The sequence below is a fragment of the Papaver somniferum genome, chromosome 8, assembly GCF_003573695.1.
Source record: "Papaver somniferum cultivar HN1 chromosome 8, ASM357369v1, whole genome shotgun sequence".
NCBI lineage: Eukaryota > Viridiplantae > Streptophyta > Magnoliopsida > Ranunculales > Papaveraceae > Papaver > Papaver somniferum.
In genome coordinates, this window is record NC_039365.1 from 119,528,263 (window position 1) to 119,544,280 (window position 16,018).

The 16,018-nt window shown below is 38.0% G+C and overlaps 3 protein-coding genes across 4 annotated transcripts; 2 read left to right on the forward strand and 1 right to left on the reverse strand.

Moving 5' to 3' along the window:
* Window positions 1-366: 366 nt before the first annotated feature.
* Window positions 367-5,890, forward strand: LOC113302783 (protein TPLATE-like). 2 transcript variants are annotated; one of them, XM_026551735.1, is made up of 7 exons: window positions 369-1,699; window positions 2,102-2,698; window positions 2,903-3,264; window positions 3,491-3,794; window positions 4,099-4,221; window positions 4,406-4,861; window positions 5,092-5,890. In XM_026551735.1, exons 1-7 carry the CDS (start codon window positions 566-568, stop codon window positions 5,656-5,658), a joined length of 3,543 nt encoding a protein of 1,180 aa, XP_026407520.1. In that variant the 5' UTR covers window positions 369-565; the 3' UTR covers window positions 5,659-5,890. The 2 variants fall into 2 exon arrangements, with proteins under 2 accessions (XP_026407521.1, XP_026407520.1); XM_026551736.1 differs by lacking the exon at window positions 5,092-5,890 and having other exon boundaries at window positions 367-1,699; window positions 4,413-4,706.
* Window positions 5,891-8,511: 2,621 nt separating this feature from the next.
* On the reverse strand, window positions 8,512-11,178 carry LOC113305975. Its single transcript, XM_026554967.1, has 5 exons — window positions 10,791-11,178; window positions 10,569-10,612; window positions 9,748-9,831; window positions 8,636-9,157; window positions 8,512-8,553 (listed from the first exon to the last, which is right to left on the reverse strand). Exons 3-5 carry the CDS (start codon window positions 9,805-9,807, stop codon window positions 8,512-8,514), a joined length of 624 nt encoding a protein of 207 aa, XP_026410752.1. The 5' UTR covers window positions 9,808-9,831; window positions 10,569-10,612; window positions 10,791-11,178.
* An 89-nt stretch (window positions 11,179-11,267) lies between these two features.
* Window positions 11,268-15,122, forward strand: LOC113302784 (WD repeat-containing protein DDB_G0290555-like). Its single transcript, XM_026551737.1, has 11 exons — window positions 11,268-11,558; window positions 11,663-11,692; window positions 11,805-11,926; window positions 12,176-12,352; window positions 12,459-12,522; window positions 12,639-12,746; window positions 13,026-13,179; window positions 13,318-13,407; window positions 13,603-13,658; window positions 14,158-14,215; window positions 14,406-15,122. Exons 1-11 carry the CDS (start codon window positions 11,322-11,324, stop codon window positions 14,873-14,875), a joined length of 1,566 nt encoding a protein of 521 aa, XP_026407522.1. The 5' UTR covers window positions 11,268-11,321; the 3' UTR covers window positions 14,876-15,122.
* The last annotated feature ends 896 nt before the right edge of the window (window positions 15,123-16,018 follow it).

Genomic DNA, 16,018 nt, shown 5'->3' on the forward strand with positions numbered 1-16,018 from the left:
TAATTTTCAAGGGGATTTTGTGCAGAATCTTCGGTGAAAATCAACCAAGAGAGCCACACCTTTACTTAAACGGAGAGAGTGGGGCAAAAAAAAATTGTCACTTCGGGACAAAATATACTTAGAACCGGCCCTGCAGCAAGCATTCGATAACCAAATACTACTCATATGTCAAATACGTATTGTTAGCCCGATAACAACCGTCTCCGGTAGGACTAGCTACTCAAGCCGCTTAAACGCGAGCACCAGAGCGGCATCGTCCCAGGCAGACGCTGAGCGTGCAAGACTCCCGTGTTATTTACGGAGTAATTTCTATTTTCATTTCCTTTCCGTTAATTCCCTTCACAGATTTTTAAACGGAGAAACAGTAGTGTTTTCTTCTTTTCCATCTTATAGGACAGTTCGTAGTTCCAATTACACAACTGTTTCTCTCATCATAAACAACTAAAACTCAAGACCTAAATTCCCCCACATCCAAACCCTAGAAAATTCTTCAATTCTTCTCTAATTTTCAATTTCAAGCAGAAGAAGTTGAGAAAAACCCTAATTAGCTCTGGCGAATTGATAAATGGACATATTATTTGCACAGATCCAAGCGGATCTGCGCTCAAATGATGCATTACGTCAATCAGGTGCATTACTACAAGCATTACAACAATCAGCAGCAGGTAAAGACATATCAGTAATAGCAAAATCAGCTGTTGAAGAAATTGTAGCTGCACCAGCATCAGCAATATGTAAGAAGTTAGCATTTGATTTAATTAGATCTACTCGCTTAACATCTGATTTATGGGAAACTGTATGTATCGGTATAAGAAATGATTTTGATTTCCCTGATCCTGATGTTACTGCTGCTGCTGTTTCAATATTAGCTGCCATTCCTTCGTATCGTTTAGGTAAACTCATTAATGATTGTAACAAAGAGATTACCAATTGTTTTGATTCTGGTAGTGATAATTTAAGGTATTCGATTACTGAGACTTTAGGTTGTATTTTAGCGAGAGATGATATGGTTATTTTGTGCGAAAACAATGTGAATTTACTCGATAGGATATCGAATTGGTGGAGAAGGATCGGTCAGAATATGCTTGACAGATCTGATTCTGTTTCTAAAGTTGCTTTTGAATCAGTAGGGAGGTTGTTTCAGGAATTTGATTCCAAAAGAATGAGCCGTTTAGCTGGTGACAAACTTGTTGACAGTGAGAATTCATTAGCGACAAGGTCAAATTGGGTATCATTAACTGTGGATTTTGTTTGGAAAAAGAGAAATGCGTTAATGTCTAGGTCGTTGGTTTTGCCAATTGAGAGTTTTAGGGTTACTATATTTCCAATTGTGTATGCGGTTAAAGCAATTGGTTCAGGTTCTGTTGAAGTTTTCCGGAAGCTTTCGAAGGCTTCTGGTAACGGGGTTGTAGGTGCGAATATGCAGGAACTGGGAAATGCGGAGAAGGTTGTTGGAGTTTTAGATGTGGTTACACATTTGAATCCCTTTTTGTCTTCGTCGTTGGATCCAGCTTTGATATTTGAAGTTGGAATAAATATGTTATATTTGGCTGATGTTCCTGGAGGTAAGCCTGAGTGGGCTTCTGCATCAATCACTGCAATTCTCACACTGTGGGATAGACAAGAGTTCTCGTCTGCTAGAGAAAGCATAGTCAGGGCCGTCGTCACCAACCTACACTTACTGGATCTCCATATGCAGGTACACACTTTCCCTCCTTTTCTCACACTCTCCCTCAGTTCATCATATCACATATTCATACCAGGTGCCCATTGTCCCTTCTAATTGAGTTACATAATATAGATCTTGTAGACATTTCATCTATGCATAGTCACCATAAAAACAAGTTTAGTATTTGCATCCTGTTATATACATCTACAGATAAGAAACAAAAGAATTAGAAAACAATGGTATCTTATTTTGATTAGCTTTTATGTTTAGTCTTTTAGCCATGCCCGTGATCAAATCAGCGAATAGCATAGCTTACCCGCTATTGGTATGTTTAAGACATGGGACTATGAGTGTATATATGACAATGTAGATGTGATCTTCTGTCATTAGAATTTAGAAACTTTGACCCACCTACTATATCTTCTCTTGTAGGTTTCTTTGTTTAAGAGATTGCTTCTGATGGTAAGAAACTTAAGAGCAGAATCAGATCGTATGCATGCTTTAGCATGCATTTGTCGGACAGCATTGTGTGTTGATCTTTTCGCAAAGGAGAGTGTCCGAAGAGGTCAGAAACCTCTTGCAGGAACTGATATTGTTTCACTTTTTGAGGAAGTGAGGGTAAAAGATGATCTTAATAGTATTACAAGTAAGAGCTTATTTAGAGAAGAGCTGGTTGCTTCACTGGTAGAGAGTTGTTTTCAGTTATCTCTTCCATTACCCGAACAAAAGAATACTGGTACAGAAAGTAGAGTGATTGGCGCTTTAGCTTATGGAACTGGTTATGGTGCATTAAATTGGACGGAGCCGTCTCTGGAGGTTGTTGAAGTTTGTAAACCTTGTGTTAAATGGGACTGTGAGGGACGGACTTATGCTATTGATTGCTACTTAAAATTGCTGGTAAGGTTATGCCATATCTACGATACCAGGGGAGGTGTTAAAAGGCTCAAGGATGGAGCTTCTCAGGATCAGATTCTTAATGAGACAAGGCTACAAAACTTACAGCGTGAGCTTGTGAAAGAGTTGCGGGAGGTATGTTATCTACATTCTGTAAATATATACCGCTGTTTTGTTATGTTTGTAAATCTCTCTTCAGTGAAACTTTTTTCTTCACGTGGCAAAACAAACTTTTTTCTTCACGTGGCAAAACAACCTGTTTATTATTAGAAGTAGGCTCTGGGAGCATATTGACTATTCAAAACGGGAATGGTTATTAACAGACATCCCACTTGTTAGGTGAACACTCCAAGAATTTGTGCCCGCGTAATTTGGGCTGTTGCTGAACACATTGATCTTGAAGGTCTAGATCCACTTTTAGCTGATGACCCAGAAGATCCGCTGAATATTATCATCACAAATATGCATAAGGTCTTGTTCAATGTGGATGCCTCCGCAAATACATCAAATAGGCTTCAAGATGTGCAAGCAGTTCTTCTATGCGCTCAGCGTTTGGGTTCACGCCATCCCAGAGCAGGACTGCTGTTGACAAAAGAACTAGAAGAATTTAGAAATAGTACCTTGGCTGATTCTGTAAACAAGCACCAGTGTCGTCTTATACTGCAGAGGCTTAAATACGTTGGAAATCACCAGGAAAGCAAGTAAGCCTCATCTTCTGCCGCCTGTTTTTTGGTGTGAAAATAGCATATATATGGTCAAGTTAGTTTTATTTCCTTGTTCCTTGAAGTAACTTTAATTCACCGCACTGGTAGCAATTTGCAGGGGAAAACATTATTTGCTAGTTTAATTATAATTTCTGATCTCTCTGCTAATTCCTTAGTTCAAGTTTCATCTGAGTAATTATATCTAAAAATGTGCCCTTTTCAGGTGGGCTGGAGTTAGTGAGACTAGAGGAGATTATCCGTTTAGCCACCACAAGCTTACCGTTCAGTTTTATGAAGCAGCTGCTGCCCAAGACAGAAAATTGGAAGGATTGGTTCACAAGGCCATTCAAGAGCTATGGAGGCCAGATCCTAGTGAATTAACTGTTTTACTGACAAAAGGAATCGCCTCTACTTCCCTGAAGGTGCCTCCAACTGCAGCTACCTTGAGTGGTAGTAGTGATCCATGCTTTGTTGAAGCATATCATTTGACAGACTCGAATGATGGAAGGTTCACCTTGCATCTCAAGGTTAGGCCTTCGACCTGGGCATAGTTTTAGTATAACTTGTATTTGTTCCAGAGTTTTGTTGTTTGACTTGCTTTATCTTACTAGGCTCTTCTATAATATGAAGATTGAAGTGTGACTATGACACTATGTTTGCTTGTTTTGTCTTTGGGCAAGCGAAACCGGTTTGATGCAGGAGAAGTCCGAGTGTGAACTCTAACTTGAATAAAGAAATTTTCAATTGCTCGTTCTCGTAGAGAGCAAATTCCTAAATATATATGCCCATAGTCGTCATGTAAGGTGCTTACCTCGGATATATGTGCTGCAGGTCCTGAACTTGACTGAATTAGAACTTAGCAGGGTTGATATACGTGTCGGTGTATCTGGTGCACTATTTTTCATGGATGGATCTCCTCAAGCAGTGCGGCAGCTGCGTAATCTTGGTTCACAGGTTCTATTGGAAACTTAAATGAGTAGATCTTTCTGTCCATCTCTAGTAATTAGCCATCTTATACACTACATGTTCACTGAAGACATAAATTTTTCCTTGTTGCAATTTCGAGCTTCTAATCTACGACATTGTGGCTTTCTGATTGTTATTGTTTATGATATTTACTTGGTGTTGGTGTTGCTAGGATCCAGTGCTGTGCAGTGTGACGATGGGTGTCTCCCAGTTTGAGAGAAGTGCTCTTTGGGTTCAAGTGTTGTATTACCCATTCTATGGAAGTGGTGGTCCAGGAGACTACGAAGGAGATTATACGGAAGAAGATCCTCAAGTTATGAGACAAAAGAGAAGCTTAAGGCCAGAGCTAGGAGAACCTGTGGTTTTGAGATGTCAACCTTACAAGATTCCCTTAACTGATCTTCTCTTGCCACACAAAATCTCTCCTGTCGAATATTTCCGACTTTGGCCTAGTTTGCCGGCTGTATTGGAATACACAGGTGCATATACTTATGAAGGAAGTGGTTTCAAAGCTACTGCCGCACAGCAATATGGGGCTTCTCCCTTCCTCAGCGGTCTCAAGTCTCTCTGTTCTAAGCCTTTCCATAATGTCTGCTCTCACATTCTCCGCACGGTTGCAGGGTTTCAAGTAAGTCCCATATTTCTTTGTTTTGTTATTTTAATATCTAATGATTTGACTATGGGTTATCTAATGATTCTTTAGGCTACGTTGATGAAATACTTCAGTATATTGTATGTTCCTAACCCCATCATGAGGACTGTATTCCTTCTTGAAATCCTGCTTGCTTTCTCATTTGATTACCACTAGTAGCTATTCTATTTTCTGAGTGGAAATTGGTCTTTCTGTACATGGAACAGCTTTGCTTTGCTGCCAAAACCTGGTATGGAGGTTTCGTGGGAATGATGATCTTTGGTGCCAGTGAAGTTAGCAGGAATGTTGACCTAGGAGATGAAACGACAACTATGATGTGTAAATTTGTGATCAGAGCCTCTGATGCGTCAATCACTAAGGAGATTGAATCAGATCTGCAGGGGTGGTTAGACGATATTACAGGTGGGGATGTAGAATACATGCCTGAAGATGAAGTCAAACAGGCTAGCATTGAAAGACTACGCATATCAATGGAGCGGATAGCACTGCTTAAGGCTGCTCAGCCTCCACTTAAAGATCCCAACCTTGATGACGAGTCTGAAGAAGAATCAGAAGAGGGATCAGACGAGGAAGAGGAAGAGGAAAAGAAGAAGAGAAAGAAGAAAGGGAAGAAGGAGAACGGCGTAGATGAAGAAGAAGATGATGAAACGAAAGGACCTTCAACGCTATCGAAACTAACAGCAGAAGAGGCTGAGCACCGTGCACTTCAGGCAGCAGTTTTGCAAGAGTGGTATATGCTAAGCAAAGAAAATAGTAGAACGCAAGTTCATTAGTTGTATGCCATTTCATTTTAATTTGTTTACATGTTTGGCTATATTATTCTTTGATGTTCCTCTTCCTGTAATATGAAATTGCATTCTGAAATTAGGTTTTTTCCGGGAAGGTTTGTGTGCTGAGCTTTTCTTTCCCATTTCCGGTGTGGATATTTCCCCATGTTTGTACATGATGCTGTACCGATTATTTGTTCGTTTTTGTTCAATTTGAGAAATTTTTGTGTGTAGTGAATCTTGCTTCTTTTTTCTGTATTTGTGACAACAGGCACAATTAGAAATTTGAGGACTCCTATGAACCCGACAGCCCACACACATATCTATCTTGGGCTGAAATATCACAAACATCTTATTCCTCAGTCTACTACTACTTGTGCCGCTTTTTTCAAAATTGCTAATAGGGTACCAAATTGTACCAAATTGTTTGGGGTGTACTAAAATACATATAGGATAAAATAATATAATATTGGTAAGGGATTGCTACACCCCCAAACAATTTGGTACCCCCTATTAGCAGCCTTGCTTTCTGCGATACCCTTCTCCCACAACTAGAGCTGCACATGGGCCGGTTCGGACCGGGTTTTTGTGGGAACCGGTACCTGTACACGGAGTTGACCGGTTCTTCAATTTGAGGACCTGTACCTGTACCTGGACCTGGACTTGTACCTGTCCCGGTAAGACCGGTCCGGTTCCACTCCGGTACCGGTTTTTTACCTGAATTTTAACACACACAGTAAAGTAACAACCTAAGACTAAGAGTCTAAGACTAAGTTCAACATTACAAAGTTCAAAATAACAAAGGTTTAAAACATCACAGAATAATAAGTGTATCACACTTTAAGTTCAAAGTTCAACATTAAAACATAGTACTAAAAACAACATTTCCATAAGTCTGCGACAAGAAATGAAAAGAAATCCTTGCAAAGGATGGGGGACTTCTCGAACAATTGGCACTGGCTGCACTGAGTCACTGACACGGAGTTTACATCAAGCTTCTTTTAGCAGAGAATCCCATATGGCTGCAACATGGAACAAAAAAGTAAAACAAGAAAGTAAGCAAGCAATACAAGAAAACTTGAAAAGTAAGTTCTATTAAATAGAAGAAAACCTAATATATTACCTGCCTCATCTTCAACAGCATCATCAGGTATATAGTCACATAGAAGATCAAGAGCAATGGGCTTTTGAAGAAATCTTTGTGTACAGAGCAATGCTTCGACTGTCCTTGTAGACATAGAAGCTCTCCATGGAGTCAGCACGCGCTTCCCGGTGCTAAAAGCTGATTCAGAGGCCACTGAAGACACAGGCATGGCTAATATATCTCTTGCCATGTATGAAAGTATCTTATACCTGCTTGCATTAGCCTGCCACCAAGCCAATATGTCAAAATGGTCAGGTTGACCTATTTCACGCATTCCACCTTCAATCACATCTGTCAAATACCTGTCGAGCTCAGTTGTTCTTGCCTCTTCAACACAACTTGGGGTGTCCCAATGTTGTTTCCTCCTTGATTGAATTCTAGCAAACAGACCAACAGATTGCACACTAACTGGATAAGCAACAGTATGAGCATCACTACTTGACCCCTCCTCATGAACTGAATACAAGGACTTATAATCTTCAAAGAGTTCCTCAAATTCTAATTTCACCTTTCTCATAACTCTTTGAACCTCCCATGTATTATTCTCATACAAACAATTAAGAGTAAATTCCAAACCCTTTTGTTTCTCTCTTGGATCTAACAGATGAGCAATAAACATTACAGAATTCATTGATTCATACACACCCCAATACTTATGGTACTTAGCACACATTAGACGAGACATACGAGCAATAAAAGGATCTGATGCTACATTGTTTCTAAATTCTACTAATTGTTCATTTATGAGTAACAATTGCCATAAGAACATATGAGTAGTGACTTGTATAGATGCAGAAAAGTTGACAGTAGCATCGAAGAATACCTTTAGACACTTCACAAGACCTCTAGCATATTTCCAATCTTCTTGATAAGGAGCATGTTGACGAGGAATCTTTTTCTTCTTATTCTGCTTTGCCTTGATCTTGCTTGTTGGATCCAACTCCTCAACCTCATCTTCCATAACCTCAACCTCTTCCTCTTCTTCCATATCCTCAAACACGTCTTCTATGAAAACATTACTAGCTATAGCTTCTTCAATATCAGCATCAGTAGGTAAAACAGATTCTTTTTCTTGCTCAAAGATAAACCTCTGTTGAAAGTCCTTATCAATCTGTGCTAACATTGCAAAAACTTTTTCATATTTTTCAGCAGCATCTAACATCAAGTAAGTGCTATTCCATCTAGTATACACATCTAAAATCAGAGATTTCTTACAATCTACCTTTGCTAGAGAAGCACATTGTTTAAATTTTTCGTGCCTAGAAGGAGAACTAAGAACGTATTTTACAACTGACCTTATTCTTCTAACTGATACATTAAAGAGCCTTACTGCATCTTTTATGACAAGAGCAAGAACATGGGCTGCACACCTCACCTAGAGAAAGAACAAAACAAAAAGTATACTGTCAAATTCAATGCTTAAAAATGCAGCAAAAAAATAAATATTTGACAAGAGCAAGAACATGGACTTACATGTAAATATTTGGCTCTAATTGGTGATCTTGTCCAGTCAATGACAACATTCTTCAAATGATCAATAGCTACTTTGTTGGCGCTGACATTGTCTAGAGTGACACCAAATACATCTTGTAGACCCCAATCCTTCAAACAATCCACCAGCTTCTCACCAATTGCATTACCAGTATGACCTTCAACTTGACAAAACATGAGTATTCTCTTTTGTAGTTTCCAGTTCTGATCAACATAGTGAACGGTTACACAAATATAATTATAATTATTTGGTGATGTCCATGTGTCTGTTGTCAAAGATACCCTCTGCTTAGATGTCAAGAAATAAGTTTTTAGGTTATTCTTCTCTTCTATATAGATCTTCAAAACATCCCTATAAATTGTCATACGCCCTGGAACCTTGAACCTAGGCTCTGCCACCTGCATCATTGCCACAAAGCCTGACCCTTCTACTGCTCTAAAAGCTATTTCATCCTTAATTATCCACTCAACAAGAGCCCTTCTTAACCTATCATAACTGTAAGTACATGACACAAGTTTACCATCTTCACCTGGCTTTGGGGGTGGCATCAACAGAGTTTGTTGTCCTTTTTCTACCTTCTTGTTAGGATTCTTTGCACATCTATTCAAATGCTTCCGTAATCCAGAAGTGCCATGTACATCATTGTCAGCAGCATATAATCCCTTGCAATGATGACATTGAGCTTGAGTGTCACTTACCCTTGTCATCTCCAACCAAACTCCAGATCTCACTTTGCCATACTTCTTTTTGCTTGCACTAACTTCAGTTGTACTTGTTGGTGTAGTTTCAGCTTCATTTGTGTGAGATGAAGCTTGAGAGGATGATCCAACTTCTGCTCCAATAGTTGTACTTGTATTTGGAGTAGTCATCTAACAAACATTAAACAGTAATAGCAGACATTGGTCAGGTGTTCTAAGTGCATTAAACATTAAACTGTCAATGATTCAATGTCATCTAACAAATATTAAACAATAATAAAACATTAAAAATAAGCAGTAATAAAATAGGCATTGGTCATAAATATTAAGCAATAATAAACATTTCTGCAATGACTCAGGGAGCAGACATTGGTCAACAATAATTGTAAGCAATTCAGTTAAGAAACACTGGGATTAGGAAGCATTATGACCCTTAGTTCTCTTGTGTGAGAAATTCTAATGCTCAATGTTTCATTGTGCCGTATGATACTGCATTCACGCATAGCACAGTGGACCCAAAAAGAATAATCTTTGACATTTCTGCAATGATAATAATGTAGCAAAGTGGACCCTAAAAGAATATGGATATTGTACAGTACACCCATGCACATGTGTTTTTGGTATTTTAATACATCACATTACTGTTTACATCAAAAATACGACATGATTTCACCAACTCATCTACAAATTAATGCCACCAGTTGATGTTCTCGACAAAAGTGAAAGAAAAAAAGAAAAAAAAAAGATTATTATGGTCTTACACTAACAGGAGCAATGCCATCAGCATCATTGGAATCATCTGGTGCTTTGCGCTTCCCCATTTAGCACCTCAAAGGCCTACAAGGCTGCAACATATCAGTGATTCAGTGCAGGTAATTAACAAGACAACAAGATAGAGAAACGAGAAAGGTTTTCAATCAAAGCATCTTACAAGAAACTATATGAGAAACATTACAACATTAAGTCTACTGTCAGTGATCAAACGCCAAACAAACATTAGGTTCTACACACTGATTTCTCATGATTCTATATTTTGATTTTGAATGGTAATATTTGCTAATATGTTCAATCCAAACCTAAGTTCTATCCAAACCTAATTACAAAGACTAATTCATACAAACCCCTTCAACTGAATCCAAATCATTCACCACCCAAATCCATATCAACAGAACAACTTTATCAATTGTATTTACCAATACTAGATCTATTTCTACATAAGAACACCAACAGCAACACCCAATTCATCTTCCTCCCAAAACAATCCAATTAATTCTTAAATACAACCTAAAACCCTAGTTTCTAATTCTCCTATGCAGAACCTTAAACTATCAACCCAAATTCAATCCTAACCAATTCATCTTCTTCATCTGTGGATTCCAAAACAGTCACCCTTATTCATACGAACCCTAATTTTTGGGTTTTTGGGAAAAACAGGGGAAAACCCTAACTTTCTACAAACTCAAAAATTAAACCTCATGCAAAACTCTAACTAAAAATTTACAGAAGACTCATCTTTAATCTATCAGCACAAATCAACTTCAAGGAAAGAAATCAATCAATTCAGAAACCTAAATAATCTTACCCTTTTCTACTTCTTTCAGAACTCAAACAACAGCATCAGCGTCACTGCGTCAGTGCGTCACCTTATTCGTTAAGCTTATTAAGAATCTTTGTTTACTTTGTAGAAGAATCAGTAAACAAGAACCCAAGAAGATTCAGAAGAAAAACAAGGAAAGCAAATTTCTAAATTGAGAAAAAAAAAGAGAAAAAAAATTGAGATTCAAGCCAGGAGTCCAGGACTAACCTTGAATCTGTGGGGGGTGAAAATTGATACGTATGAACAAAGAAATTTCACGATCTATGGTGCATGTTGTTCACTTGTTCTTGTTCTCTTCTTCAGACTCTTCAGTGAAGGAGGAGTTCAGATCGGGAAAAACGAAAAAAAATAAAATGATATACCCTATGTTTGAAGATGAGACTAAACCTACAAGGGATGGCTAGGATGTAATATCCTAAAAAATATCAATGGCTCTAATTTACCGGGTATTTCGGTCCGGTACAGATCGGGAATAGGCCAGAACCAATACCTGTACCGGTCTGTTCCGGGTATCAACATTCAGAACCGGTACCTGTACTGGCTACTCCGGGTCTGGGTCGGTACAGGTCCGGGAATTATGGGTTTGGAGCGGGTCACCGGGTCTGGACCGGGTCTTGTGCAGCTCTACCCACAACAAAGTTTTCAGACCCTAAAACCCTTATTAAACCCTAAACAACACTATATCTGACTCTTCAATTCGGAGAAGAGAAAAAGAAGAGAGAAGAAAACGCAGTAGAGATGCCAAGAACAACTACATTGGAGTTGCCTGGGTGTCCTCCAATACGAGCTTTAACTTTTGATATTCTTGGTTTAATCAAAGTTATTGAATCTCGTTCAGCAGTAACAGATGCTAACAAACCACAAGTTGTTACAGCAGCAGCCAATATTACTCCTAAAGTTGTTGAAACATGGGGTGCACCTGATAAATCAAGATGTATTCTTAATGTTTCCATTAATGACCGTAAATCCGATCCTGTATGTTGTTCATCTTTTCCCTTCTTTCTTGATTTAATCATTTGGTTTTATTGATTATCTTTCGATTATTTGATTCTAACTTTTGTGGATTTTATTGATTCTAGTTATTGGCTGTGGCTAGGAAAAACGGCCAGGTGAGATATACATCAGGGTTGTTAGGAATTTCATTTACCACATACATTAGTTTTTTTTTTGATTTGTTTGGAAATTGAAAAAAAAAATGCCTTTTTGATGAATTAATTGCAGATTGAGGTGCTTAATCCATTAAACGGAGAAATTCGTGCTTCTGAGACACTTGAAGATAGTAGTGACAATCCTATTTCTGGACTACATCTATTCAGAAAAGAGAACTCTGTGTTATCATCTAGGTAAAGTAATTTCATTGGAAGGTTTCGTCAAATTCTTTGCTTTTGAATGTCAGTTGTTAGTTTGAAGATTGTTTGGATGGGATGATCACTGAAACTTATAAAAAGTGGGCTACTTAGTAACATGCAACATTGATGTTTAGAGGTTTTCTTTCCAATAAGTGATGAATTCAAATTGTGAACAAGTGTTGCATAATTCTGAAATGTGCATAAGTTTTTAGAAAGTTGGACTGAGTAATGTGTCTTTGCTAGGTCGTGCTCATTGCTTACATGTACAGAGAAAGGAAATGCGATTTTGAGGTCGCTTGAAATCGGTGGTTCGCTTGCCGATTCTAGTGATGGCTCTCGGAAGACGTGGGATGTTTGTTCGTCTGGTAATATTTTTTGTTCTGCTGTTGATGGTAATGAAAAGTACGCTGTATTCGGAGGGTGAGTTCTTCATGCATAATTTAATCACTATTTTTGTATAATGAACTAGTTAAGTTCTCAATGAATAATTTAGTGAAAGTGATGATTTTGTGGTTGTCAAACTTAGGAAGGGTGTAGAAATCAATGTGTGGGATCTTGAATCATGTACTAAGACCTGGAATGCTAAATCCGTAAGCCTTCTCATTTTTACATACTAAATCGTTTTACGATTTTTCTTTTCTAATGATTATCAAGATTCTTCACTTGATTAGACTGTTGATTAAGGTTTTATTTTTGCCTTTTGAAGCCTAAGAAAGACAGTCTTGATATATTCACTCCAACATGGTTTACTGCTGCAACGTTCCTCAGTAAAGATGACCATCGAAAAATCGTTACTGGCACCAATAGTCATCAGGTAATATTCTGAGAAAGTTATTAGCAGGGCTTTCGTCTGATTACCAAAGACATTCTAGTTTTCTACGTCTCAACTGGTATTCACTTCATGTACATCTATTGCATGTTATCATATACATATTATACTTCTATGTGTAAATTGGTGCTCCTTAGGGGTTAGTTACTTTTATGACATATTATATTTGATGTTTCAGTACATGGAAATCTAACATGCCCCTTTTGAAACTTGATGCTGGATGGAAACTGCACTTTGACAAACTTTATTTACCTTCTGACACAGGTTCGCCTCTACGATATATCCGCACAGAGAAGACCTGTTATATCTTTTGATTTCCGAGAAACTGCCATCAAATCAGTTACCGAAGACCTAGATGGTCACACAATCTATTTTGGAACTGGAGGTGGTGACCTTGCCTCAGTGGATATGCGTACAGGTACATGTTGTAGTTATGTTGAATCTGAAGATTTCTTGTTTTGCCTTCCACCCATTTACATCTATTGCAAGGTGTGATGATTCTTATGAGTAATTGTTGACACATATTGTTCCCTTCTGAAACTTATTATATTTTCAGGGAAAGTACTTGGATGCTTTATAGGGAAGTGCAGTGGAAGCATTAGATCCATAGTTAGACATCCAGAGTTCCCCATGATTGCCTCATGTGGTGAGTTGATAATGAATCTTTAGGGTCTCCCTGTATATTTTTCACTTGCCTTTATCTGCTGATTTCGGTTAATCTGTTCTCTCCTTCATGTCCTTGTTTATTTTATTTTGCAGACTCCAAAAGGGTTTTGCGTTCTTCTTTGTTTATTGTCTTATTGTAGCTACTCGTTAACCAAATAGTTTATATTTTTTACAGGACTCGATAGATATTTGCGCTTCTGGGACATAAAGACACGACAACCTCTCTCTGCTGTATGTTCTCAACTTCTGTCCAGTGAACTCCCTATGAACCAATCCTACTTACAGACCTATATATGATGTCTAATACAAACTTTTACTTATTTCTGTTATTTAACTTAGAAGCACCATAAATCTCTATGGTTCACTAGACCAGTGTGCGTTTTCCTCTAAGATATCCTCTTTACGAAGGTATAAAAATTTGAAATTTCTCTTGAGTATCAGATAGCAAAAGTAATCATCTTGATGATAGTTAGGGATTAGAAACTAATTTTGGAATTGGACTCCAGTTTAGATATCTCTAAGTTCACGAGTTATGTTCTTTCATATTGGACTCTAGTTTAGATGTCTCTAAGTTCACGAGTTATGGTCAAGTTGGTACCTTAGTTGCTGATTACTGCAGTCGTATCGTTATGACAAAAGTCGTTATGAAAATTCTGTAGACTTCTCAAGACAAGTTTTTTAAATGTAATGCCTATTTACTATCTTTAACAAGATATAATGTGCGATGCAGGTTTTCCTGAAGCAGCATCTCACGAAAGTAGTTTTTGATTCAAATTTCTGTGACAAAGGTGAGTGTTTTCTTTTTATTCGTATTTTTCGTTCTCTTTTTATCATTCGCTTGTATCCATTTATTTTAGAATTTTATTGTGCAAGTTGAAGTTACATTTTTCTTCATTTATTTTAGATATTTGTTGGTCTTATTTGGAATGCCTGCTCTGCTTAATCTGTTATGTTGTTCGTTTCCCGACTGTTAAACAGAGACAGTTACAGCTGCAATTGGTCAAGGAGAAAAGGTACAGGAGAAGGAAGAGGATGATGAGGATGTGTCTGTGAGAAGGAAGAAGTCATCTAGAGAAAATGATCAGGAGATGCAGCTCAGGCTTAAGAAGAAGCCTGTCCAGCAAGAAGTCGACAGTAACGATGACGATGAGCAGGAGAAGCAGCTCAAGCCAAAGAAAAAGAAGAAGCCTGTCCAGCAAGAAGTTGACAGTAACGACGACGATGAGCAAGAGAAGCAGCTCAAGCCAAAGAAAAAGAAGAAGTCTGTCCAGCAAGTAGTTGATGATGACGAGGACGATGACCAAGAGAAGCAGATGTCAGAAAATGATGAAGATGCATCACTCCCTGTGAAAAGGAAGAATGCATCATCTGAAGAGAGCGAGCAGAAAAAGAAGCTCAAGGCAAAAAAGAAAAAAAAGCGGGTCCAACAGGAAGAAGATGATCACTAATGGTGATATTGGTTCACCAGAAACATAATCAGACTAATTATTGTCATAATTAGTCTGATTATGTTACGGTTTCCGTTAAATTTAAATGACCTGTTACAGTAGTTGCAAGATGGTTATGTATGCCTGTTTGATTATCAATCACTACGGGAATAGTTAGACGGCCTTAATATTTTTGTCGTCGGCAAAGTCTCCTTTAGAACGTTTGCTGTTTGAGTCTCTTTTAAGCTCTTACAAATTTAGTGTATTAGCTCCGTTTTCATGGAAGCACCTAGTGTAAAGTACTAGCTCCATTTTCATGGATATAGAGCACTTAAACGGGCTAAATTTTGGTTTTTTAAATGAAATACGCTGCAGAATCACACGGTGGCTGGGATTAATAAACAAACATCGATTACACAAGAGAAATTTACCGTCAGGAGATACAGTGATGAAAGAATACCGATGGAAGAACAATAAATAGGGGTCCTCAAAATTTATTAGTTAAGCAGGCGATGTTATGAAGATTTATATGGGCCACCGGTTCCCTTTCCACGTAAACTCTATTTCCATCTTTATTCCCTTTCCTGGAACTTGTTTTCTTCAGGGCTGCACAACGTGTAGGGTGGATAGGATATGGCCCATTTCGCCACCCTACCCGTTAACTGGCAGGTAAGAATTTTTTTACCTGCTATCCTACCCGCAATTAAACGGGTAAGATCCTACCCGACCCATCAATTGGCGGGTCGGGTAGAATAGGGTGGCGAGTATAACCGTTTTTTTTTTTTTTTTTTTTTTTTTTTTTTTTTTTTAATTTTGTTCAGGACTACATGTGTATACAGAAAATACTTCCAAAAAATAAAAGAAATAAATCTTGCAACAACAGAGCAAATAAGATCCAACCCATCTAAATATGTACCCAATGGTACTGCCAATCTAACTAGGGAAAAATGAACAAACAAAAGTATCCTGCTAGGCACAACCATTTATAGTTTCAAGAAACGAGTTCTATTCTTTTCAAAATCGACGATGAATCCCAGCCCAATTCCATGTTCTTCACGTGACCTTGTTCTTCATATAACAGTATCATCACCAAAAGCACTTCATATTGACCTTCTTCTTCAAATAAATATGCATACAAGTTATCTCTTGTTAGATTCTCTTACT

Bases quoted from the DNA above. Each gene is read 5' to 3' on its own strand.
- LOC113302783 (XM_026551735.1), top strand. From the start codon at position 566: ATGGACATATTATTTGCACAGATCCAAGCGGATCTGCGCTCAAATGAT. The intron at 2,699-2,902 runs GTATGTTATCTA...CCCACTTGTTAG, and splicing joins TTGTGAAAGAGTTGCGGGAG to GTGAACACTCCAAGAATTTG. The intron at 3,795-4,098 runs GTTAGGCCTTCG...TATGTGCTGCAG, and splicing joins GGTTCACCTTGCATCTCAAG to GTCCTGAACTTGACTGAATT.
- LOC113305975 (XM_026554967.1), bottom strand. From the start codon at position 9,807: ATGGGGAAGCGCAAAGCACCAGATGATTCCAATGATGCTGATGGCATT. The intron at 9,158-9,747 runs GTAAGACCATAA...AATGTTTGTTAG, and splicing joins ATGGCATTGCTCCTGTTAGT to ATGACTACTCCAAATACAAG. The intron at 8,554-8,635 runs GTTTTGAAGATC...CTTTGACAACAG, and splicing joins GTATGACAATTTATAGGGAT to ACACATGGACATCACCAAAT.
- LOC113302784 (XM_026551737.1), top strand. From the start codon at position 11,322: ATGCCAAGAACAACTACATTGGAGTTGCCTGGGTGTCCTCCAATACGA. The intron at 11,693-11,804 runs GTGAGATATACA...AATTAATTGCAG, and splicing joins TGGCTAGGAAAAACGGCCAG to ATTGAGGTGCTTAATCCATT. The intron at 13,659-14,157 runs GTATGTTCTCAA...TGTGCGATGCAG, and splicing joins CACGACAACCTCTCTCTGCT to GTTTTCCTGAAGCAGCATCT.